This window comes from Dermacentor silvarum, chromosome 2, assembly GCF_013339745.2.
Source record: "Dermacentor silvarum isolate Dsil-2018 chromosome 2, BIME_Dsil_1.4, whole genome shotgun sequence".
Classification (NCBI taxonomy): domain Eukaryota; kingdom Metazoa; phylum Arthropoda; class Arachnida; order Ixodida; family Ixodidae; genus Dermacentor; species Dermacentor silvarum.
Window position 1 is genome coordinate 56,173,407 of NC_051155.1, and position 25,380 is coordinate 56,198,786.

Here is a 25,380-nt window from a genome sequence, read left to right on the forward strand (position 1 = left end):
TGAACAGAACCAAGGTAATGTTTTTTGACATCGCTTGAAGAAACTAAGATTATTTTTTGCATTCTGCCTAATTAGGTAATCAGTCTTCATTAAAAAATCAACTTCTCAATTATTATAATTAGATTAAAAGTGTCAATGAGAGAAGTGTTGAACGAGATGAGAAACTCCCGATACAGCCTTCTGTTGCTCAATACGTGCTACATAAAAGTGTTTTTCTGAGCGTGAAAGATGCTCGCAAATACACGCAAAGTGCCTCGAACGGGTAGTCGCGCGGCAATTTTGCGTGTATTCGCGGGCTTTTTTCACATGAAAGGAGTTCACTTCGTGCAAGTGCAGCGTGGCACCTGCACACCTTGTTGGCCTTGCAAATTGAGGACGAAAGTATGGCAACGAACGAGCTCTGTTGTCAGCTGTGGGCGGCTAGGCCTTGTCGACAAATGCACATGTAGCAAAATGGAGGGTATTTTCTTTTCGTTGTCGCAGTAATTGCTGTCTTGATAACACTGCACCGTTGGAATGAAATGGTGGCCATGGGTGCTGTTTTGTTGTCAGAAAACACATTCCAAAAGAAAACTGTACGATCTAAATCACTTGAGCACACTACAAATCTTTACTTACGTGCCCTGACAACCACTCGGGCATTGAACTTGCACCTCGCATTCTCATGCCAGCTAAAGTAACTGCAGTAATCATAGAGTTTCTCACTATATTACTTAGAGGGAAAACTGGCGCTGCTGCGCTGTGGTATCCATGGGAATGCCGGTATATTGTGACTTTGGATTGGCATCGTTCTTGGAGAGCCAGAACGCCTTGAAGACGCACCTGGCTAGCACCGTTCCGTCTGTCACAATGATTCATTTCCTGCTAAAACTGCTTTGGCTTTATTTTTACACAAAAACATGTTTAACTTTGAGGACTTACTATTGGATGCACAATTATATGAAACGTAAAAAGTATCAGCTGGCCTTAGCGCTAAAGTGGGAGGGCAGATGAGATTATCGCTCGCTTTGGAACAACTGTCGTCTGTTCTTGCTTTTCTTCGCTTGATTCTGCATTGTAGGCGAGTAAACTTTATTGAGAGATGTAATATGGGTGCATGAAAGCCTTTTATGTAGATTTTACTTTAAGAACGCATTATTTGTGTAGCCATATCCACGTTTTAGACGAAGCCTCGTTCAGCACAAGCCTCGCAGACACATATCCCGTAATTTCCATGAGGGCACGGCGCCCTTTAAGAAACTCGCATAGACGGTGGTGCCAGTTTACCCTCTAGGTGTTATAGTGAGAAACTCTATGGCTGTAATTAAATTGGGGAGATATTTACGTCCGTGCATCATGAATTGACTATCATTGTGCGATGTCATCTGTAGTGAGTGCGGGAGAACCCATGAATTCGCGCTGAACTTGGCTTGCACAAAGTCTAATTGAAAAGTTGTGGTGCAGTCAGCACATGCTGCATTGTCAATTTGAGGCCAAAAAATGAACTAGACCAGAACTGAAATGGAGCGGGACGGGCAGTGGAATCGATGAAACCTATGCTTGTATACCTGATGTTTTTTGTTTTTTGTTTAAGGCTGTCAAGAAACAAGATAGCACAATTCTGTTCCCTGAGGTGGATTACTCAGAGGCGGAAATTACTTGCAAGAGAAATCCAAATGCATAATTAGCTCATGAAAGTTTCACTAATAATGCTCATTGTTAAGTTATTGCGCATAATAAAATTTGTGAATTGTAGCCTGTGAGTTGGCAGCGCATATCCACTTGAAACAAATTTCGATGATGACACCAGTGTCAAGATGTTCATTCCCAAATTGTGCAAAGAAATACATTGGCATGCCTGTTATTTTTGTGCTTCAGTGCATAAAATGATGTTCTTTATTTAAAAAGGAAGCGTAACAACAGTGCCTTGTTGCAAGTTTGACTATGCTTATCTCATAACTGGTGTCATCTTCATTTCGGCCCAAGTGGATATGCCTTGCAATCTCACTGGCAACATTAGCAAATTGTAATATGTCATAAAGAAATTAGTTAAAACATAAGTGAATTTATGTGAAATTTATGAGATTATGAAAAGGCATTCGATTCAGTAGAGATACCAGCAGTCATAGAGGCATTGCGTAATCAAGGGGTACAGGAGGCATACGTGAATATCTTAGCAATTATCTACAAGGATTCCACAGCTACCTTGGTTCTCCACAAGAAAAGTAGAAAGATACCTATCAAGAAAGGGGTCAGGCAAGGAGACACAATCTCTCCAATGCTATTCACTGCATGCTTAGAAGAAGTATTCAAGCTCTTAGACTGGGAAGGATTAGGAGTGAGGATCGACGGCGAATATCTCAGCAACCTTCGGTTTGCAGATGACATTGTCTCATTGAGCAACAATGGAGAGGAATTACAACAAATGATTGAGGACCTTCATCGAGAAAGTGCAAGAATTGGGTTGAAGATGAATATGCAGAAGACAAAGATAATGTTCAATAGCCTGGCAAGGGAACAAGAATTCAGGATCGCCAGTCAGCCTCTAGAGTCTGTAAAGGAATATGTTTATCTAGGTCAATTACTCACAGGGGACCCTGATCATGAGAAAGAAATTTACAGAAGAATAAAATTGGGTTGGAGTGCATACGGCAGGCATTGCCAAATCCTGACTGGGAGCTTACCACTGTCGTTGAAAAGAAAAGTGTACAATCATTGCATTCTACCGGTGCTAACATATGGGGCAGAAACTTGGAGGTTAACAAAGAAGCTCGAGAACAAGTTAAGGACCGCACAAAGAGCGATGGAACGCAAAAATCTTAGGAGTAACGTTAAGAGACAGGAAGAGAGCGGTGTGGGTCAGAGAACAAACGGGGGTAGACAATATTCTAGTTGACATTAAGCGGAAGAAATGGAGCTGGGCAGGCCATGTAATGCGTAGGATGGATAACCGGTGGACCATTAGGGTTACAGAATGGATACCAAGAGAAGGGAAGCGCAGTCGAGGACGGCAGAAAGTCAGGTGGGATGATGAGGTTAGGAAATTCGCAGGCGCAAGTTGGAATACGCTAGCGCAAGACAGGGGTAATTGGAGATCGCAGGGAGAGGCCTTCGTCCTGCAGTGGACATAAATATAGGCTGATGATGATGATGATGATGATGAAGTGAACTTATGTTCATTGGTCACTTAGTCGTGGGCACTTGTTTCATTACATTGAAATTTTGCTACAAGCAGTCGCTGACCGATTTTTCTTGCACAAAAGTGGCTGTGGAAGATATCTGAATAATCATGAAGTTGTGGAGGGAAAAAAATGAGTTTCCTTGAATCTGAGATTTGCCGACCAATGTTGCAGTTTGATGCTGTGTCGACAATGCTCACCTCACATCAGCCGGAAATTCTGAGTGTCGCACTAGGAAACAAAGAAAGAAGATACTCATCCAAGCTCTGTGCTGATCCGTACAAGCAAAGATTTCGCATCCACCCCACTACTGCGGGTTGGGAACGTTATAACCTCCATTGTCGGCCAGAGTGTGACACCAAAGGTTATGTTCACCTCAGCGTAACACCTTTCTACATAGACTAAAAACCGCTTAGACGCCACTAAGAAAACTTCAGTTTAAAATTGCATCAAAGCAAGGCGAAGAGCTGAATGGCGGCAACATTGTTCATGGCTGCAACACTTGCTTCCTTGCGACATCGTGTGCACATATTCTGTCTGAAAAATTGAGCAGCAAGGTCTGGTCTGGCATCCAAGGTTTCGGTCGCAGTTATATGCATTGGTTCCAAGCGGCGGTGCCGCGGATTCAAGCCCGAGTGAGACCTGATGCAGTGGCCACATTGTTATGCATTGGTTCTATGGAATAGGTAGCGGTGCCGAGGGTAGGTGGGAATATCGAGCAGCTCTGAAAAATTGGTCGGCCACTTTCAATACCTCTATCACTGGGAATTTATCGCTTTCTGCAAGCAGTCGAGACTAGCATCTTTCGACTTCAAGATCATGGAGAGTGAGCACTTTAGTATCCCAAAACAAACAGCGACATCCTTTTTCTTCTGACCGATCGAGATTGCTTGCAAGATAACAAGCCTTATCTTCAAGCGAGAGGGCTTTGCGTTTACTACCGCTACTCATGCTATCACATTTATTGCCTCATGGGACTGGCGTGTAACCGGCATTGGCTGCACCAAAAACGCCGAATCAATCGCCGATGCAATGCCTGCGGGGAATATGGAACTATAGTGCACCCCATAGTGCCACTGCTCAATGCAATGCTAACTATTTAGACTTGCCAATTACTCTTTGCCACGCGGCACACGGTTTGGAAGATGCCCTTTCAAAAAACAAGCGCATGTAATTCAGCCGTTTTGACGACTAGTGCCCGTAGTAGTTTTCATTTATTTCCTCGATCTTCCTTCAGACAGCAGTCAAATTTCACTGCATTGAATATTGAGGTTAGAAATACATGGTGTTACATGAAGTTATGAAAAGGTAAATAATTATTTTTATATAGAGAATTGTGTTATATATTTAAATGCATTATACCGAAGTTTAACTGTATCAAAAGGTTTCGAGAGTATGTTTGTTTTTAAGAAAGTTATTTATATTCATTTAAACGTTGTCAATCTCGAAATAGTCCCCTTGCACAGCAATAAAGCGCTTCCAGCTTACCTGACACTTTGTGAATATGTCATGGAAGTCTTAATTCAGGAACGAGTGAAACACCTTCTGCGATTCATGCTTAATTTCAGCAGTTGTGTCAGCATGGTGACGTTGCATAGCCTGAAAGTAAGCAAGATTGTATGAATCACCGTTCGTTGTAAAGTGTTTAATTAACCACTGCACTAAGGCTTTGCTTCACATACATGCCAACATGTGCATTAGGTGTACCTTTTTGTTGAGCCGCCGAGTATTGTTGAAAATGCAAGACCAGAATACACTAAAGCTTGTTCTTGAGGCAGCATGAGAAACATTTGCATAGTGTGAGCTTTATAGAATTCAAATTTTCCCCCCCTTTAACTGTGTCCTTCCTCCGTGAAAATCAAATGGTGCAATCAAGTGCCAGTACATGACTGTTCGCAACTTGTGGGGTTGAACTTGGAGGCAGTGCGTTGGGCTTGCACTGGAATGTATTCAGGGCGCAGGGCTGTGTGTTCTCCCCCATTGCATCACAGTTTATCGAATCCTCAGTTTTTCTTGGTCTGCTGTGGTACTGTTCGGTTTCCTCATTTCTCTTTGTTTTTTTGTTTTTCTTGTCTTTCCTTACAGACAAAGATTGACCTTTTTGTGAACAGGCTAGACTCTGATGAGTCTGTCATCCCCTACGAGTACCAGCAGTAAGTCTTCTTTCTTTCCCTGGGCTTGTGAGGGTTGGGACTTTTATGTTTAGCTGTTCATTCTGTTTTCGGGAGACTGAAATGGTGTCGAAGTGGATACTACAATGCTTCGTGGTGGGCAGTATGTAGCTATCTTGTCCTTGTTTGGGCTATGAAATTACAAGATGGTTTAACAGTTAGCTCACCATCATTACGTGTTAACTGAGGACAAAGAAAGTACTTGTGAAAAATTGTGGGCAGTGCTGATGTAATAATACAAGTAGGGTTTTCAACCATTCCATGTTTTATGGGGTTGTTCTAGATTTAGCAAGAAGGCCTAAGTCTCCCTTGGGACAGCCGTTTGTACCGGATTCAGGCCTGGTAGGACTCGGAGTTTGGTATCTCGCGACAGGCCAGCTGTGTTAGCCATTTTGAACTATGTTTAACTTGAGACTGCGCCTAATGTTTTTTCATTGCAACGTAGTCATTTCCGTTTTGTGTCTTCATTGCAAGGGAAAGGACGTGGAATTAGTACAAAGTGCTGCTTTTTTGGCAGTTATAACGTGGCAGTTATAATTTGTCAACTATATTTTTGTGCATGTTATTCAGCTTGAACTAAGAGCATTGGGCATTTTTTTGTGCTTTTTCTTGCACAGCTTCGACTTCTGCACAACCAATGGGACGACGTCACCAGCAGAGAACCTTGGCCAAGTAGTGTTCGGCGAGAGGATTCGCCTGTCGCCTTATGTGGTGCGTTATCTGCTACGTTGTGCTGTTCTCCGTTTCTGCTCATGCATTCAGGCGACATCGCTACTTCTACCACAATTTCTGTAATGGCATAGGTGTTACTGTTGACCCACTTCTTCAGTTCACTTCAGTCTTGTAACAAATTCCCACTGAACGTGGTTTCAGTTTCAAGGTGCTAACGTCAAATTTCACAAATTTTTTTTTCTTCTTTACACTGCACAGCAGCTTTGAAAGCCCTTGTGGTGCTAGTGGTATCTTTAGCAGTGAACAGGGCACAAATGCAAGATGGACAGACAAGGCATTAATTTTCTTGAAAACCTGTGCAAGGTTCATGTTCAGACTATTTGTGCCAGAAGCTTTACCATAATGAGCATTCTTGGTCAGCACAAGTTTTCGAAACCTCAAATGTGGCTTCCCTGCCCAACGAAAACGTCGTGCTAGAGTGGGGGTCCCTTGAGCATACCTGGCAAGTCTCCCGGACTACCTGGGAAATTCCCAGATTTGGGCCATTTCTTCCGGTTGTACGGTTGACTGGAAAATCTCCAGGAAATTGCTGTTGTGTGCCGTTCCTGCGTCCAGCGCTTTGTCAGGCCACATTAGCAAAAAAAAAATCCAACCCAATCTAATCCAGTTAGAAGTTCATTGCGCAAAACATTGTACAAACCCTATACATGTGCTATTTCGCTAACCGCAGAGCCGCTCCTTACGCTGACGGTGTTGTTGGGTGCCTTAGTGGTGCTAGTCTCAATAAGCTAGCCAGTGAATGCCGCCTTCCGCAACTAGCAACACTAGACTCTCCATCGTTCTCCTCGGCGTCAGCTGCTCTGGCATTGTGTAGGCCTACGGTCAGTCATGGCTTTAAAAGCAAGGAGCGCTAGCGCAAAAAGTATCTTCAAGTATTTTTAATGTAGTGCTCAGCCGAAGTAACGCTGGGTATTTCGTTGATACCACAGAGAAATGCAGAGTGCGAGAAGCAATTTAATGTGGTGAAAAATATGAGAACGCAATGCCACTCATTCAAGACGCTGGGAAACGTCAACTTCGCAAAATGTGAAAGAAATCTTACAATAAATCATTATCTGAAGAACACCCGTCGTGGTTCCTTAGTGGCCTTGGCATTGCTCGGCTAAGCACGAGTTCGCGTGATCAAACCTCGGCCGCCGCGGCTGCATTTTGTTGGCGGCGAAATGCAAAAACGCCCATGTACCTTATATTTAGGTGCACGTTGAGAACCCCCAGGTGGTCGAAATTAATCCGGAGTTCCCCACGCCGCTTGCCTCATAATCAGATGGTGGTTGTGGGACGCAAGACCCGAGAATTTAATTAAATGTTCAGGAATTTTTGAAGCCAAAATTAGCAACAACGAAATGCTTTCAAAAGTGAGACCTTGATGTTCATGAGGTAATTTGTATATCTGTAAATGAAATTGTAATGAAGTTCTTCTGGGAGTACTTGAAAATATCGGCATTGGGGGCAGGGGGGGGGGGGGGGGGTTATGTGCCTTCACAACTTGGTTGCCCGAGAGCACGCGCCCTTTCCCTGGGCGCATTTCTTCGCCTTTCCTCACCCATGTCCGACCACCTACCATCAACCACTGGCCAACCCTGAAAAACGGCCGGAAGATCCAAAGAAAGCTATCTGCTTTAAATGACTAGGAGCAAGCATGCAAGCCAGTCTGACCTTACCGCATGCGAAGAGGTGCTCTTTCCCTCCTAAGGGAGGGAGGGGTAGGTGCCACAAGAGCTGTCAGTAAATCTCAGAAGTAGTGATTTGGTCCATAGCTGACTAGCAGCAAATTGCAGCCTTAGTAAGTGCTGCAGACCCGTAGTCAAGCTTTGAGCGTACCAGCGGGCTCCAGTGTGAAAAATTTAGTGCTTAAAAAAACCTTTTAAGACACCTTACTTTTACCATTCATACTCTTGCTTTTGCGTTTCATGTAGTGGTGAAAAGTGGCTCGAGCAGGAGGACTGATGCTAGTGAAACAAGTACAATATGCATGGCAGCATTCACAACTCGATACATGTTGATGCTTCTTGCCATATTTGGCAATGTGTGATGCTGGTCATGAGTTTGATACCCGGAGAGGGCAGCTGCATTACATCTGGGATAGACTGCAAAAGCACCAGTTTGCTGAAAATTCATTGTGCATTAAAGAACAAAAAATTGCCAGATTATTTTTGAAGCCTTGAATTGTGGTGTCTCTCATAGGCAAGGTGTGGGTTTGGGATATTTTGGCTAGTTGGCAGGTGGTCTGACAAGGACAGTCAGGAGGACGAAAAATAAACTACAAGCTGAAAGCCTTACATCTGTGTTTCCGTTCTTTCCGTCCAATTATCTCACTTCACCTGTCTTCATAGCTTTGAAATGTAATGAGCAATGAGTCAAGTCAGAACAATTAGCCTTTCAGTACATCTTCACTTCTGCTGTAGAGGAGTCAGGCCAATGTATTGCTACTTAATGTCCGATCACTAAAAAATATAAAATCTATTAATATTGCATGCTTATCCTTCCTGTAGGCAACTCAGCAAATGCCATCATCAAAGGCCATTCATTGTGATGAAGACAAAATAAAGAGCAGTTATTACCAGGATGTCACACTTATTGTAAACAGGAAACTGATCCAATCATCAATATGAATAGCTTCATTGGGCAGAAGTCTGTGGAAGTGCACGTAAGCGCTCTTGCAGTTGGCAGCAGTAAATAGTGATTTCTCTGCCCATCACATGTACAGATTGACTTTATGGTGAACAAGACATGCGCCAAGCTCTGCACACGTCAGTACGGTCCAAACATCGTTGGTTCGGCGGCCCGCTTGGACCAGCTGCGCAAGGGCATGATGAAACAGTACCGGCACCACTGGATTGTGGACAACATGCCGGTCACCTGGTGCTACCTGATCGACACTGATAAGCAGTACTGCTCCATGGGCTTCCCCATGGGATGCTTCACCTACCGCAACAGCCAGCCCCGGGGCCTGTGCAGTGTCACGGTGGGTTGGCCCCTCCCTCTCATTGCTTTGGTCATTGAACTTCATAGCTGCATTGTCCTTGTACAGGACAGTGGAGAATCTTACGAAGTGTGGGGCCCCAGTGAGCTTTGTGCATGCCAGTGTTGGGGCGGGCCAAAACAGCAAGTTTCTTTTTTTCTAAATTATTGGCATTAGTGTATGTGATTACTAAGCGATTAGTGCGCCTAGTGTGGTGCACTGCATGAAAAGGACTTACTAGTGAGTTGATGAAAGCAAATGAGTATGAACCCATAAATTAAGCACAGGAAGCAGAATAAGTGTTGTAATATGCTTGCATATCGTAAGCCCCAAAAGCCATGTGCGTCTGTGTGTCCGATGGCGGTAATGTTACTTCTCCGATATCTTGTATGTGCTCGGGTATACTTTTTATTGCGATAGTAATTATATGGACACTCGCAAGTGCATTTCTGCCGTTGGCCTGAGGTTCTATATTAAGTCCAATGGCGATAAAATCGTCTCTGTGTGTCGTACGCTGTGTGTGTGAGTGAAAGCGTACGAGGGGAGCCAGCAATCGCGGCTCAATGTAACGAACTTGAGGGAAGAAGGCAGGCCGGAAGCGCGCGGTAGTCTCTCGCGTGTGCGACGCATGGGGGCGATGCAGTAGACAAGGAGGGGGGGGGGATGTTCTGCTCCGTCGGCTGTTGCTCACAGCACTGCTGCGCCGTATCTTTAAAGCGATCTGCGATGCCAGCGAAGTGCGCACCCGTGCGGACCTCATCTTCAAAGAGATCTGCGATGGGGACAAAGTGCATGCGCCGAGTGCTGGTATCTTCGTATGTGCTCTGCTTTTGACGTTTAGTTCGCATTGAAGTGAGACAAGAAACAGCGCGAAGGTCAATTTGCCTGCTGCTGCTGGTGCGCTTTCTCACTCCGCCGTTTCCACAGTGAATTTCCGCGGTGATCGAGCAAGATGTGTTCATTTTTACCTGTGCGCGCGTGACACTATGCTTGTCTATTTAGTTAGTAAGCAAATGTTTACAACTTTATACGACCCATTAAACTACTATCCTTGCTTCGTATAGCTCTCTAGTAATTTGCTATCGCAATCGATGCTTCCCCTTTCAGGCGAAAATGCGACTTTTCTAATATCCTTGCATAGCGAAGCGCCTTCGCCTTTGACTATAGTGGACTATGGTGGAAGCTTGCAAGATCTCTAGGGAACTATTTAGAAACTGAAGGAGTGGTTCAAGCATATCATGCTAGTCAAGTAATTCTGCAGCGATGTCCAAGTTGGAGGTGTCATACTGGCATTCTGTGGGGTGGCAAAGCTCCCTCTCATGTTTGAAGTCACATAGGGGTGATGCTGTCCCGAATCCCAGACACCTGTTGCATGCTTTAAAGATGCAGTCATGAAGTATCAAGCTATAAGTAGGCATTGTGATCATATTGCAGAAAGCATAAAGATGAGCCAAAGGGTCAAGGCCACACGATACATGTGCTCATCAGTGTGTTCATGCAAAATATGTATGATAAATGCTCTTCAGATGCTCTTCACAGGTGCTGGGTCCTGCTTAAGAGATAGACATGCCTTTTCGAAGCTTTTGTTTCAAGGATTGGGGAAATGATTTGATGGGGAAAGCCCTTCAGCAGTGGTTTGCCATTACTGAACGTGGGGCTCTGAGCAGAGCAGCATCGTCAATGGGTCGGGAACATTAAGTGTCTGTTCCCAGTTTGCACAATGATTCTTGGGTGCGGTGTGAGTGTGTGTAAATTGGCCATTCTGAATAAAGCAACAAAATGCTCATGTCAGCAGCACCGTGTAAAAGAGGGCATTAAATTTCAGCCTGACTGAAGAGGAGCGTACGGCCATTGTTTTGTGTTTGCAATGTCATTTAAATGGGCATTAAAGAACATCAATAAATCTTTTCAGACTGTTCATTCACTTGCCGCGAAAAGGTTGATTAGCATGGGGAACTTGAAAGCCAAACTCCTCAATTTTATGTTTTTCTCCGAAATCTCGGCACCAGAACCTCTGTGTGACAGCATGTACTTGAAAGCATTTTCTCTTATTTGGGACATAACGAGTTTTAGCTTGTTTGTAAATGTATTTCTTTTTGCAAAATACCACTTTACCCAAGAGGTTTACAGTAGCAACAGTGTTCTTAGCGACATCTTATTACGCATAGCTTAACCAGACATCACACAAAGGTGATACTGGAGTGGCCTGTCATTTTCGACATAACTGCTGGTGTATAGTGTTGGTTTTGACATAATTGTTAATGTGCAATTATTTTATGATTTTCCTACAACGAAAGCACTCGCGCAACACAAGAAATGTCGCTACTGGCTTTGCTACTGCCATCCATGACTCCAGTAAACTGGTAATCCGTAAATGGTAAGAAGTTTACAGACGGAGAAAGTTTGCAGACTCTAGTTGGTGCTTTCAAAGTCTATAATGTCAAGGTGAGCTGGTGTGGAAACTTCATAAGGGTGTCACTAACTGTGTTTGCATCTTCTCTGGCTTACCAAGCCACCTCCAACATAATTTGTGGGCATTTTGGTTTTACAGAAGCATAGTGTAGGCACACGGCTCTACTCACTGTTTTCTTTACAATTCTTTTAACGCGGAAGCAAGTGTTCAGCTGGTTGTCCTTGCTTAAGTAGACACATTATGTGGTATCTTCTGGGGCAGTGTTTAGCTGGTTTCCGTTATTGCTTTTCGCATGGCATGGAAAGCCAATCTATGCTTCATCGTGTTCCGTGGCTGTGTTAGCACAACTTCTAAGCGCCATTCTTTCTTTTATCTGTGTTTTCTCGGATCGGTTAGTCCGAGTTCTCCAAGCCAGAGACGTTCTATCTGTTCAACCACGTGGACCTGACCATCTCGTACCACAAGAGCGAGAAGGAGTCCTGGGGAAGTTCCTTCATCGAGGAAGGAGGGCGCATCATCTCCGTCAAGGTGCAGCCTCGGAGGTACGCGAGAATATGAAGCAGGGTGACTGTCATACCTGCACTTTCTTGTGTCAGGCGTTCTTTGTAGTTGCTGCCATCAGCTTGTGGTTGGTTGGTCGTCTTTCGTTGGGGGGGTGGTTTTGAAGGAAAAGGTTAGGCTGGCAACCTAAGGGCTGCGCCACCTGTGGCGTGTATGTTTGGCAGAGTTGGCGACTGCAATGTAAGCAGGGGCGGATCCAGGTTTTTTCTGAGGGGGGGGTCAGCTTCTGTCGATGATGATGATGATGATGATGGTAGTCTTTCTTATTTACCTAAATTTACCGTTTTTGCTCACGATAAACCCGCGTTTCATACGGCTAGAGCAACACCTGTAGCCTTCCCTGGTGGCTCAGTCAGCTCAGGCGTTGAGCACGAGATCGCGGGATCAAATCCCGGCCGCCGTGGCCGCATTTCGATGGAGGCGAAATGCAAAAACGCCCGTATTCTTGCGTTGTAGTGCAGGTTAAAGAACCCCAGGTGGTCAAAATTAATCCGGAGCCTTCCACTACGGCGTGCCTCATAATCAGAACTGGTTTTGGCACGTAAAACCCCAGAAATAGGAAGAAGACCTGTAGCGAAGCCAGGTATCGGTTTCTACGAGCTTATAGGAAAAGGACGTTACCCAATACAGCCATGTGCTTGGCGGCTGCGCCTGATAATACAGGATGTTCAAAACTAAGCTTTATGGTTTTCTTAAAATTAGGCACTGGGAGGCACGCGAAGACCACCTGTGCAAATAAGTTATGTGGCTAAGGGGTACAAAGTCAGATGATAATTATCGCTGTGAGCAGCCCAATTAACTAAAATTGAACAATTATTTTTGTTGACTGCAGTAAGTGAGTATGTTTGTATTGAAAACTTAGAGACAGTCGAGTTAGTTTCTACACAGTATCAGTCGGAAGAATTATTCTAGCGTGTCCATGCTCCGAGATATCCGACTCCAAATTTCAATTGTCGTACTGCGCAGAATAATCGAGTCGACGCGAGAGCGGTTTATGCTTTGCGTTGCTGTGGAAGGGAGGCATTTTGAAGATTTTTAGGGCATTCACATCTTGATGGGTGAAGTGTTGTCATGAGATTTGTGCATGACAACACCAAACTTAAAGCGGCAGTATGAAATATTCGTTAGCATAGCTAAAAAGGTTTCTGCTGTTAATGGTGCAGTTGTTACTCTTGATTTCAATAAAACTTACAATACTTGGAAATCAGCAGTCACTTTATTTGCGTAGCCCAGACAAGGACCATGCTCGGTCGTCTAGTCACCATTACGCACGCGTACTCCGGCTTCTCCGCTCACGCCATTATCTCGGCATGGCAGCTGCCGCCAGCTTTACAGGCTGCGCGGTCGCGTGTTACGACAGCGGTTACTGGTTCTTAGATTTTTTTTTTTTTTTCATTTCGCCAGCCGTGAGGGGAAGGTGGACAGTTATTACCTTTGCCAATGCCTCCGCCCCGTTGCCAGACTAAACGCCGCACGCAACAGCCGCGTCACATCAGGAAGAGCTTTGCACCGATCCTCACTCTCTTGCATGCGTAATAATGCGAACGACAATTAAAATTTGGAGTTGGATTTCTCGGAGCACAGACACGCTAGAAGAATTCTTCCAAGTGAAACTGTGTAGAAACATGACTGCCTCTAACTTTTCAATACAAACATACACACTTACTGCCGTCAATAAAAAGTTAATTATTCAATTTTGGTTAATTGGGCTGCTGCCAGCGATAATTATCATCTCACTTTGTGTCCCCCTGACCAAATAACTTATTTGCGCAGGTGGTCTGCATGTGTCTCCCAGTGCATAATTTTAAGAAAGCCATAAAGCTTAATTTTGAACACCCGGTATATCTAGCCTATATTGTTTCTTAAAATAAAATTTGGGATGATCTTTAGCAGGTTCGTTATAAATGCGTAAGCACGGCTCCGTCTTTGGAGTTCTATTGGGACACCTTGATTTCCTTAAGATTATTTGTGTTAGGCTGAGACACCTTCGTTTGCTTTGGAGGACTTACTCCCGTATTCTCAAACAGCCCTCGACTCAAAGCTCTTACTTCACTCCACCTTGTTGAGCACAGCGCCGCATCTCGACTGATAAAGACGCGACAATTTAAAGAATTCCCGTGAATTATCATGAAGCTCAGTGACCACTTCTTTAGAGGGATGGCGGTGCCATCTTCTCTCTTGAGTCGTGGAGGTGTGTTGACTAGAGGAACGTTCTTGAATACGGGCGTAACGCATTCATTGACTGAATTATTAAAGAGAGCTGGTTTATTAACACTGCAAAGTAGAGCAAAACTAGCATCACTAAAGTTTTTGTTTAAATTTATTCATGGTGACATAAACATTGACGTCAGCCGTAACCTCCCGTATTCTCAAACAGCCCTCGACTCGAAGCTCTTACTTCACTCCACCTTGTTGAGCACAGCGCCGCATCTCGACTGATAAAGACGCGACTATTCTCAAGAATTCCCGTGAATGATCATGAAGCTCAGTGACCACTTCTGTGGAGGGATGGCGGTGCCATCTTCTCTCTTGAGTCGTGGAGGTGTGTTGACTAGAGGAACGTTCTTGAATACGGGCGTAACGCTCCGCTCCAACGCGGCAACCACCACGATGGTTGTTTACGATATGCGAATCACCGCGTATGAAGACTCACGACGCCACCTACAAGAATAACGATGTGGCGTAGTAGCCGAGAGCGCGAGCCAGCGTCTTCATGTTTTGTTTCCCACGCGACGTCATCCTTTTACACAAGGCGCGCATCTGCTCCCGTTTCTCTAACCACGCGGCGCCATCCTAGTCCCGCGCGCTGGCGTTGGCCGCTGACGTCACGCTCCCCCACTTCGCAGCCGCGGCTCTAGGCTTCGCCCCGCTCCGCGAGAACGCCCACTCAGATAAACGGATCCGGCGGGTTTGAGCCTCCTATGCTTAATGTACGACAATAAAACTGCGAAGTTACAATGAAAAACTTGTAGCGTACGAACGGTACTGTGCTCGTACTGGATATTGTCAACGTGTAACTGTGATCACAATGAGTGCTACAGTTAAAAAACGTTGCCTATGCATAGTTCTTATAGTTTAGCTGTTAGTCGTTATTATATATATATATATATGAACACTTCAGCGAGAGATCTCTTTCATTAAGCAGGTTGGTCGCGGAACCGATGACAGCCAATGAGGCAACCGTTGACACCCCAAGGGGAAACTAAGTTAATCAGGTGCGAAGGCGCTCGAGTGGACCTCGGCGTGCTTGGCAAAAGGGACGTCCCCTCGTTCATTCGACGCCACCGACGGGACGAGTAAGGCACGGCAGGCGCCAGGAGGTCCAAGGTGTTCATGAGAAAAAATAACTACGGCAACTTCGCGACACCATGCACACTCCTACGGAATACAACTAAACTTGTGAGCGAGCTAGCTTTACTTCTACATGGCTGATACCACTGGTACTCGCCAAAAATACTTTTAAAGAATGCTGGTGGCCATATTTTTTTTTTTTGCGACAGGGCCATCCCCCTGTCAGCGAGGGGGCGATGCAGAAATCTGAGGGGGGGGTCAGGACATCCGGACATCCCCCCTGGATCCGCGCCTGAATGTAAGGTGATGTTGCAAATAAAAGGAAAAATTGGGATTTCTGACGCAAATCACCAAAATTTGAAGTAGAAAAGAAAAATGGTAGGGAAGCGAATGTACTCGAGTCCCCTTCTGTGCCATCCCTGTGTCTGGCTTGATGCCAAACCAAAAACTTGAATGCAGTGATGGAATTTACATTCAAGCATACTGTGTGTAATGTGTGAAATTGTGGGAACAGTTCAACTGAGGCAACAGTTCAACTGAAGACATAGTTTTCAGTAAACAATGCACATAGGCAAAGATAGCAAGTGTCCTTGCTCTGCCACTTGGGTTGAGAACGAAGCCACTCTTTTAGTATGTAGGTATTTAAATCTGTTCACTGAGGGAAGCATTTCCTACACTCGAACCTTGTTATAACAAAACAGGGTACTATATTATGAAAGACGGGGAATAGTGAAGTAAATGAAATTGTCCTTAAAACCACCATAGAGATCGATGTATTTAAAACCTCGTAAAAAAAAAGTAATATTGTACTGCCAATGGATATAGCGAACTAGATTAACTTTCGGAACCAAAAAATACCTGAATGTTGTAAGCCGAGTATGTCACTTTCCGCGGGGCTCGGCACTCGTTCGGCGTGGCAGTTCAAAACTCCCACGTCGTTTCGTCGAATATGACGCTGTCGAGCAACACTGGCCTTTCTCAACCACATGGTCCTCGACCACGGCAGACTTTGTTCGCGTTGCAGTGTGCAAGCTGTGCTTACGACCACGTCACCGTTTTGCTGATTTCACAACAATATGGTTGTTTCTAATTGGAAATTGGGAGACCATCACATTGAAAAGAAGGCAACTATCGTAAATTCTGTCGTGTCTGATCATTCTCTTGTCATTTTATTGAAATTTTATAGCATACGTGGTCATGTAGCAGGTCCGCAGGCCACACTTTGCACGTCTGAAGTTGTGTGCCCCATTGGGCATTATTGCCACTATTGCAGTAATGGCAGTAATGAATTCATTGAAGTAATGTCAGCTCCCCCTTCAACTTAATTTAATGAGTTTAGTGTATACCTCCATAACGTCAAGTTTGTCGTGCTAACTACACACTGCTCTGTTCTAGCATCAAACACAAGAACGCCGAGACGCCGACATGCGACGCGGGCGAGCACCTGACCCTTGGCCTCAAAGACAACGGCCCCTTGACCATCACCTACACTTACAGCGTGACCTTCGTGGTGAGTGGTATGACAATATCAAGGGTTTCGCTGTCCCTCGCTTTGGCTCTTGTTGTTGATACTCATAGTAGGGTTCGAGTAGCAGAATTTTTTTATTTAATCAAATACTATGTTTTAAATATATGGATTTTGAATGTTCACTCAATCTTTTTTTGCTTCCAAAAGTTGAAGCGCGCTAAATGCAGTGTGGCTTCAACGTTGAAGTAGGTCTGTGTCCTACCTGATATAAATTAGTGGTGGTAGTCGCACTGTACGGAATCAGTCATGTTGGCGCAGTGGCTGCCAACTGCACCGTTGACCATGTCGCTGCATGCCGAGTGTACGAGAGGGGCACCAAGAGATGCCAGTCAAGATACGAAGGAGACTTATTCTGCATCAATTGCAGAGGAAAGGAGTATAGAACAGCTAATGTGGCAGTGCTTGCCCAGCTTGGAAGTTATAATTTCTGCCTTCAGTTGTCAGACTGCGACCTCACATTATAAAGTTTGTGCGTGCCTCTCTCGCAGAGGAACGACCACGTGCGCTGGTCGTCCAGATGGGACTACATCCTCGAGTCTCTGCCGCAGACCAACATCCAGTGGTTCAGGTGAGCGTTGCACCCTCACTCACGCACACTCCTATAGAGGAGCTCGTGTTAGGTAGCCTTTAAAAAAATATATTTGACAGAAAGATTGATGCTGACTAAATGAACGAGTAGGAAATGAGCCTTAGCAATGTCTGACCATGCGCTTTACAGACAGTGTGCCAAATATGGAAACTGGGGAGCACCGGATACAGCAGCCAGAATGGTTTAGTGAGTGCTTAAGAGGGCAGTAACATTCACGTAAAAGCGATTTTCCAGCGACAAGGAGCGATCTCAGTGGCTCGTGCACATGCCATATTTACTCGCATAATGAACGCACTTTCTTTCCTGAAAAACATCTGCCAAGTTGGGGGGGTGTGCTGGGTAAAATTTTGAGCAATTTTTTTTTCACGGCCACCTCAAAAGAAGTCGCAGTTTCGCCCAAAAGGCGAACCATTGATTGCGATAGCAAGTGCGTAGACAGCTATATGAAGTAAGGATAGTAGTTTTATCGGCCGTGTAAACTTGCAAATATTTGCTCACCATGTAAATTAACAAGCATGGTGTCAGTGCGCAAAGGCAAACATGAACTCAGCACTCTCGATGACCACGCGCGGGCACGCGCTGTCAAAATGCTGGCGTGAGGAAGCTGAGCAACTAGCGTAGTGACCTTCGTGCTGTGTATCGCTTCAGCGCAAACTGAGTGGCGAGAACAGAGCACGCACAAAAGTATCAGCCACCGTCACACCCCGACTGCAGCTCACTTTCAAGATAGGGCGCGCGCGGCCGCACAATGCGCAGTTGCTGCGCCACCGCCCTCCCTCCCCTCCCCCCGGCATCATGCGTGCGACGGAATGCGGCGCGTTTCCTCCCCGTTTTCCTCCCTTAAACATGGGAGATCGAGCCGCGACCTTCGGCGCCGGTGGCAAGAATGCGCCTGGAGTGTCCATATAATTGCTATCGCAATAAAAGTAGGAGACACATGGTACGATTCAGCGTCCGATACGGCTTCTGATGCAATCGTACCCACCATACACCATATCGGACGTCGAATCGTACCGTGTCTCTCCGACTTCATGTCAACAAGTTAAGGGTGCGTTCATTATGCGGGTAAAAGGAAACAAGACATACTTCTTGATCAGAGAAGAGGGGGGGGGTGCATTCATTACACAAGTGCGTTCATTATGCAAGTAAATACAGTATTTGTTGACCCTGCATGCATATTTCTTATAGAGGTGCTTCCAAGGCAGGTTACACAGTTTAGGTAGCCGTGGCAGCTTTACACACATGCAAAGGTCATAGCTTTAATTGACTATTGAAAAATGCTTACTCACACCAGTGTCAGACAATGTTCTAACACTGCTTGCTTGTGATTTTGGAGTCGATTCCAGGCTGCATCCTGATGGTGTAATGCAAAAATTTATTTTTTGATATATTAAATATGTGACGACAAACATCTTGGTGATTTTAGCGTGGTGCACTACAGTATAATTGAATGGTGTATGTAGTCACAAATAAGCGTACTAAGTGCACAAAAAACACGAGAAAGTATAATAAACACAGTGCGTGGAGCAAAACAAAGTGGAAGACAATGACAGTATTTATATGGCACCGGCCCATTACACACAAATTATACATTTACAGTAGAACCCCGCTGATACGTTTTTCACAGGACCGTAAAAAAACACTTAAGAGCCGGGAAACACGAGGATAGTAATTTTATCATCCGTATAAAGTTGTAAACATTCGCTTATTAATTATATTAACAAGCTTGGCGTCAGCGCGCATAGGCAAACATGAACACGTCACACTCGATCAGGGTGTCTACCAACCTGGAAAACCTGGAATTGTCAGGGAATTTTGTCCCATCTGAAAAAGTCACGGAATTGTCAGGGAATTTGTCAAAAACGTGGCTGGGTCGTGGAAATTGCAGACGGAAGTAACCTTAACCCTAGATCAAACCTGATAAAGTTACTCCCTTGGCTTCAAACACAGTGAACAGCAGAACAAATGTGTACAAAGGCACAACTATTGTTTCTAAACACCATACAGCAAGTGCTACGGTAACGTAAGGCAAGTCATGCTGATAAAGTGTTTGCATGTCTTAGCTTGGCTCGAAAGCATTCCCGTTAGGCCAATGTTCATGCATTCGTATCAGATAATAAATGAGGGACCAGACTAACATCGTTATCACACTCACGGGCACAAGGGCCTTCCTCCGTGCAGGAAAAAAAATAATAATAAAGCTGCTTTCCATTCTTCTTGCATGTGGGACCTAGCTGTAAAATAGTTTTTGACCGGCCACTAAAAAAGAACAGTATAGCCAAGCCAGCAATCCAGGTTTGATCCGATCCAATCTGCGCTGGGTGGCCGTCATATTGCCATTCTTCTGTCAACAAGGTACAGTTAAACCTGCTTATAACGAACCTCTATATAACGGATTCCTGGATATAATGAAGTTTTTCTATTTCCCGCCGTTACTCCATAGAAGCACATGTATTTGAGACCTCTACGTAACGAAGTGGCAGCGGGAGACCCCCTCGAAATAACGACTTTTCCTCGCCGACAACCTAGAGATTTCGCTCCAAATTTTGTCATTTTTGCGCGAGCAGCAACCGGATGCTCCTTTTCCGCCACACGTGTGCGTGCAGTGCGCGTGCGTGCGAGCGTGTGCGAGGCGGGCCTGCATCCCTCGACCCGGCGATCTTGCCGCCGCGGGCGTGACCTTTCCCCCTCCCTTCATTCAAACCTGATCCTGCCGCTTGCTGCAGCTGGCCTAGCCCGCCAAGCCGGCACTCTCCTTTTCCAGTTGATGTTGCCGACGCGCTGGCAGATGCTGTGACACATCCCACTCGATGAGCGCGGACACGTGCTGTCAAACGCTGGCGGCATGTGGAAACGCCGCTGCAGAAGCGAGCAAAGTAACCTTTGTGCTGTTGTCTATCGCTTCAATGCAAACTGAGCGCCAAAAACACACAGCACGCACAAAGCTACGAGCCGCTGACGCACCTACACTGCCTAGACTCTGCCCCAACGCAGATCGCTTTCAAGATATGGCCCGCGCGGTACGCGGTTGATGCCAGAGTACAATACAACGCCGCCCGTTATCCCTCCCCCCTCGCTCCCTCGCCCATGCATCGAGCGCAACAGAAGAAGGCGCGCTGCCTCCCTGCTTTTCTTCCTTGCGCACGCGAGATTTAGACGCGGTCGTCAGCTCCCCTCGCATGTTTTCACTCACACATACAGCATACGGCGCGTGGCGACTGTGTTATTGCCTTTGGACTTTATACGGAACATCTATGAGCCAAAACCAATTTTAGGGCCACAGCGCGTCATAGACACCATCTTTAGATAGCAAATACGGATCTCAAGGGCCATACTTTTGCTGGCGGAAACCGAAAGTACATCATAGTTGTCGCCCCCTGCAATGGAAGAAGTTGTAGCCCCCGCGCAACAGAAGAAGGTGTGCTGCCTCCCTGCTTTTCTTTATTGCGCGCGGGAGATTTAGACGCGGTTGTCGGTTCTCCTCGCACGTTTTCACTCGCGCATACAGCATATGGCCACTGCGTTATCGCCCTTGAACTTTATACAGAGCATCTATGAGCCAAAACCAATTTTAGGGCCACAACGCGTCATAGACACCATCTTTAGATAGCAAATATGGATCTCAAGGGCCATACTTTTGCTGGCGGAAACCGAAAATACATCATACTTGTCGCCCCCGGCACTTTGGGCAGCCAATGCCATCATCAAGCCACCAAGCCAAGCTACATGAAAAGTCAAAATGGCCGCTCGGGCCGACGCGGGGTGGCAGTTCGCAACGTATGATGCGGGAATGGTCCCATAGTTGCGACGCAACAGCGGGGGTTACCAATGCATTGGGTTCTATGGGAGCTGTGCCGGGACTGGCCGAAAACGATGTAACAGCCGGGAAAACGCAGCGCCCGGGAACGTAACAGCGGGGTTCTACTGTAACACTATACAGCGCTACGACGCCATTGTGATGCTCGCTCTTTGTTTCCGATGCCTCGTGCTTGTGCGAAACGAGACGCGTCCACGCATCCAGTACCTGGTGTGACATTCCAAGGATGAGTGCTTCGACGAAAACTGAAAACGGGTGCGCGTTACAATTGAGGGCACGTTAGAATTGAGTAAATATGGTAAGCGTTTCTTTTTCGAATTTTCGTGCCGCACCTGCATATAACGAAACCCTCTTTATGACGAAGTTTTTGGGGAATTTGTCAATTTCGTTATATCCAGGTTTAACTGTATGTAGGACGTGATCCGCGATGCCACCTGCAAAGAAGGGCTCATTTTTAAACCTTGATTGGGTGAACCCGAACGTTTCGGAGTACTCGTCGTGGATCAGGGCAGTGCCGGACAACACCAGTAGGGCTGAATGCAAAGTATGCCACAAGACTTCCTCACTCATCAACATAGGCAACACAGTAGTCACCAGCCACACAGCAAGCATGAAACACCGATTCACTATGAGCTAGTCGCAGAGTGCTAGCCAGATGAACCTTCACATATATTTTAGTGCTGGACTTAGTCTGCCTGTTCCGTAACTACTACTACTGATCATGCCCTCGTGGTACCTAGAACGAGCACTGAAAGCGCTCCTGCGAAGCCTCTGGCCGTCATGAAAGCTTCTGTAAGCAGTTTCGTGGTAAAAAAGTGTCACAAAAGCTGAAATTGTTTGTTGCCTGAGTGCTGAAGCAATACATCGATCATTTCGTTCAGCAGCAGCGTCTGCTGCACTTTTCCCCTGATGTTTCCCACGTGCGACATCGCGAAGGAAATTCAACTTTGGAATGACAGAGTTAGATACACAATTTGTTACGGTATTGGTCTGTACTTCTGGAACAGGCTGCTGTTGAAGCTTGATGGTGTGTGACACGTGGTTTTGGCTTCTGACGAGTCCCTGAACAAAATTGCACAAAAGGAGCAAATGGGTGTATTAGTCAGGTTTTGGGACCCAGCTGATGCCAGTGGGAAAACCCGCTACCTAGTGTCATGTTTTTTATGCCATACTTGTGCAGAAGATTTAGCAGTTGCATTCAGAAAACCATTTAGAACATTGAGCAGACAAGAATCCTACAAATATCAATAGACTGCCTGAACATTAATTTGATGTTGTTGAGGTGCCTGAAGGAGGAACTTTCTACATGTGATGCGAGCCGAATATTGTGGCATTTAAAACGGGACACAATGGAACATTGTGGTATTCCTTCGCAGCATATACCGTATAGGCTCGTTTAAGGGCCACACTTTATTTTCACAATTTTGATGCGGTGCGGCCCTTACTCTGAAATCTTGCTAAGCAGGCCCATGGCTACTGATATCGGCCCATAAAATGAGGTCACTGGTAAGCTCTTCATGAATGCAGGGACATGTTTCACAAACACAAATGGTAGGTTACAATTTTACTGGCCTGTTTGTTGATAGCAGGTTATTGGTTGTTGATAGCAGTTTGTCTGATTCATGACGTGTGCGAAAACCCATAGCTTGCACTCTTACTTTTTTTATGTCAGTAACTCCAATGCCTGCATCGAAGTACAGTTGAGCAGCCAGTTCTAATGCCGCTTACAACTTTCGTCACTGGCATGGTGATTTCTCAATGCTCTCCTCAGCTGCATGAGAACAGTCGGGGAATACGCTTAGAATTGTCAGGGAATTTGGAAAAAGCAATTTGGTAGACACCCTGTCGAGAGCGCGGACACTTGCTGTAGAAACGCTGGCTATTAGGGACCACCGTACTTTAAAAAGTACAGTACCATTTTCATTTGTAAATAATTAAAGAATAAGTATACTGTGTTCCTTAGTACGCCATTTTGCTAAGAACAGTCCTGCCAAGACGACCATGTTGTAGTTTTTTTGAAAGCTGCATGATGTATTTGATTTATTCAGCGCCAAACTTGGAGAAGTTCTGAACATAGCCGGTGCGGCCGTACATGCACCTTGTTTATTTTTTATCAAGCATATGATATGCTTCACGAAGCTGAGGATTGTGTGGAAGTTTTAGAAAGGAATGACGTAAACAATGAATGCATGAAGTTCCATATACAATACATATTTATAGCATCGCAAGAAAATGAATGTAGGTGTACTTAGTAAAGTACACTGGGCCTATGTGTATTCTAGAGGGGTGTGCTTGTTCTTGAAGCGCACACGGTGGCTTTCTTGCCATTTTTTTTTTTTGCTGACTATTTTTTGGATATATTTTGCTGACTATAAACACTTCAGAGACCATCGCAGGTAATAAAATATATTAAGGATTACATCAAGATTGCTATTATTCCTCCTGGTTCCTTTTTTGCTGCTGAGAAAGATGACAATGCTCTTATCTTCACAGTCAATAATATAGCAAGCCGTATTGCATTAAATTTAGATGAATAAAAAGCCATTTGGATATATGAACATTATTTAAAACGGCAGATAATTTATGCAGGATTTTATTACAAATTGGAAAATAGGTGCGAGGAAACAGAAAACAACAAAGACGGTCTATATTCCTGTGCCAATTGAGATGAGTTATGCAATAAAAGTAGAGCAGCCCGCATTGAAGAACCAGATGAAGATCCCATCTCTTGAAATGTTAGAAAATTCTAACAAAAATATTGCGACCAAATCATATAACATGACTGAAATGCAAGAACCGACTGTTATTGGAGGAGATGTCACCAGTCCGTTGAATGCTTCGACTACCATTCAACCAAATAGGGGTTGAATGCTTTCGTCTTGAAAACCTGCATTCATCGTAAGATATCACGTGTAGGTCTGCATCAATAGTATATTTTCATCGCGCGCGCCTCTGAAAGCAACACCAAAGTCCTTCCCCGTGAAATTATGCTACACACTTGAATAGTAAAAACACCTCCCAGCAAACAATATTTCCCACTAAAATGCTCATTTTGCTACACGAAGGTTATGAGGGCTTATGCAAAGTTTTACTCTTCGACACTGCAAGCCTTTTTTGTTTTTTGAAGCTCCAAAATATAGCATTTACCATTTGGTAACCTACATCTGGTATTGCTCTCATAAAGACCCAGCGTACTTTGTAAAGTACACTATTGTAGCGTTTCAAAGAATAAAGCGGCACTCATGAAACTTTCGCAGTGTATTTACAGTGTGAAAATATCACCTCACCCAAGAAATCTGCAAAATGTAATGGGTAGATTTTTCTTGGTCCTTAATGGGTTAAGGAAGCACGGCACCATTAGCAGGCGATGTGACATTCGTGCTGTCTATCGCTTCAACGCAAACTGAGCGCTGAGAACACACAGCATGCAAAAAACTACGAGCTGCCGACGCACCTACACTACCTAAACTCTGCCCCTTTTAAGATAAGGCCCAAGCGCCGCCGTGCAGTACACAGTTGATGCCAGAGCACAATGCTGCCCGCTATCCCCCCCCCCCCCCCCTCCCGTGCCTCGAGCGCGATGGAAGAAGGTGAGATTCCTCCCCCCTTTTCTTTCATGCGCGCGCGAGATTTATCTGTGGTCATTGGCTCCCCTCGCACACTTTCACTCGCACATACAGCTTACGGCGCGCGGTGGCGGCGTTATCACCCTTGGACTTTATACAGAACATCTATGTGCCACAACCAATTTTAGGGCCCCAACGCATCATAGACACCATCTTTAGTTAGCAAATACGAATCTGAAAGGCCAGGCTTTTGTTGGTGGAAATCGAAAATACATCATAGGTGTCGTCCCCGGCACTTTGGGCGGCCAATCCCATCTTCAAGCCACCAAGCCAACCGACATGAAAAGTCAACATGGCCGCTCGGGCCGGCATGAGGTGGCAGTTCGCAACGCATGAAGCAGCAACGGTCCCACAGTTGTGATGCAACAGCGGGGTTACCAATGCATTGGGTTCTATGGGACGTATGCCGGGACCAGCTGAAAACGATATAACAGCCGGGAAAACGCAGCACACGGGAACGTAACAGCGGGGTTCTACTGTACAGTGCTCACGGATTGAAATGAGACAATTTAGGCCTAACCACTGTACATGC

The 25,380-nt window shown here is 45.4% G+C and overlaps 2 protein-coding genes and 1 long non-coding RNA gene across 3 annotated transcripts in view; 2 read left to right on the top strand and 1 right to left on the bottom strand.

The window, feature by feature from the left end:
- LOC119441492 (transmembrane 9 superfamily member 2) overlaps positions 1–25,380 on the top strand; it is a 271,918-nt gene that overhangs the window by 216,480 nt on the left and 30,058 nt on the right. The gene's annotated exons all lie outside the window — the stretch shown is intronic.
- The window catches only part of LOC125943007 (uncharacterized), a 203,004-nt gene that overhangs the window by 147,259 nt on the left and 30,365 nt on the right, over positions 1–25,380 (bottom strand). The gene's annotated exons all lie outside the window — the stretch shown is intronic.
- LOC119441495 (transmembrane 9 superfamily member 2-like) overlaps positions 1–25,380 on the top strand; it is a 194,004-nt gene that overhangs the window by 138,918 nt on the left and 29,706 nt on the right. Inside the window, 2 exon segments of the mRNA XM_049661345.1 lie at positions 16,684–16,798; positions 17,305–17,384. Coding sequence (XP_049517302.1) covers positions 16,684–16,798; positions 17,305–17,384 — 195 coding nt within the window.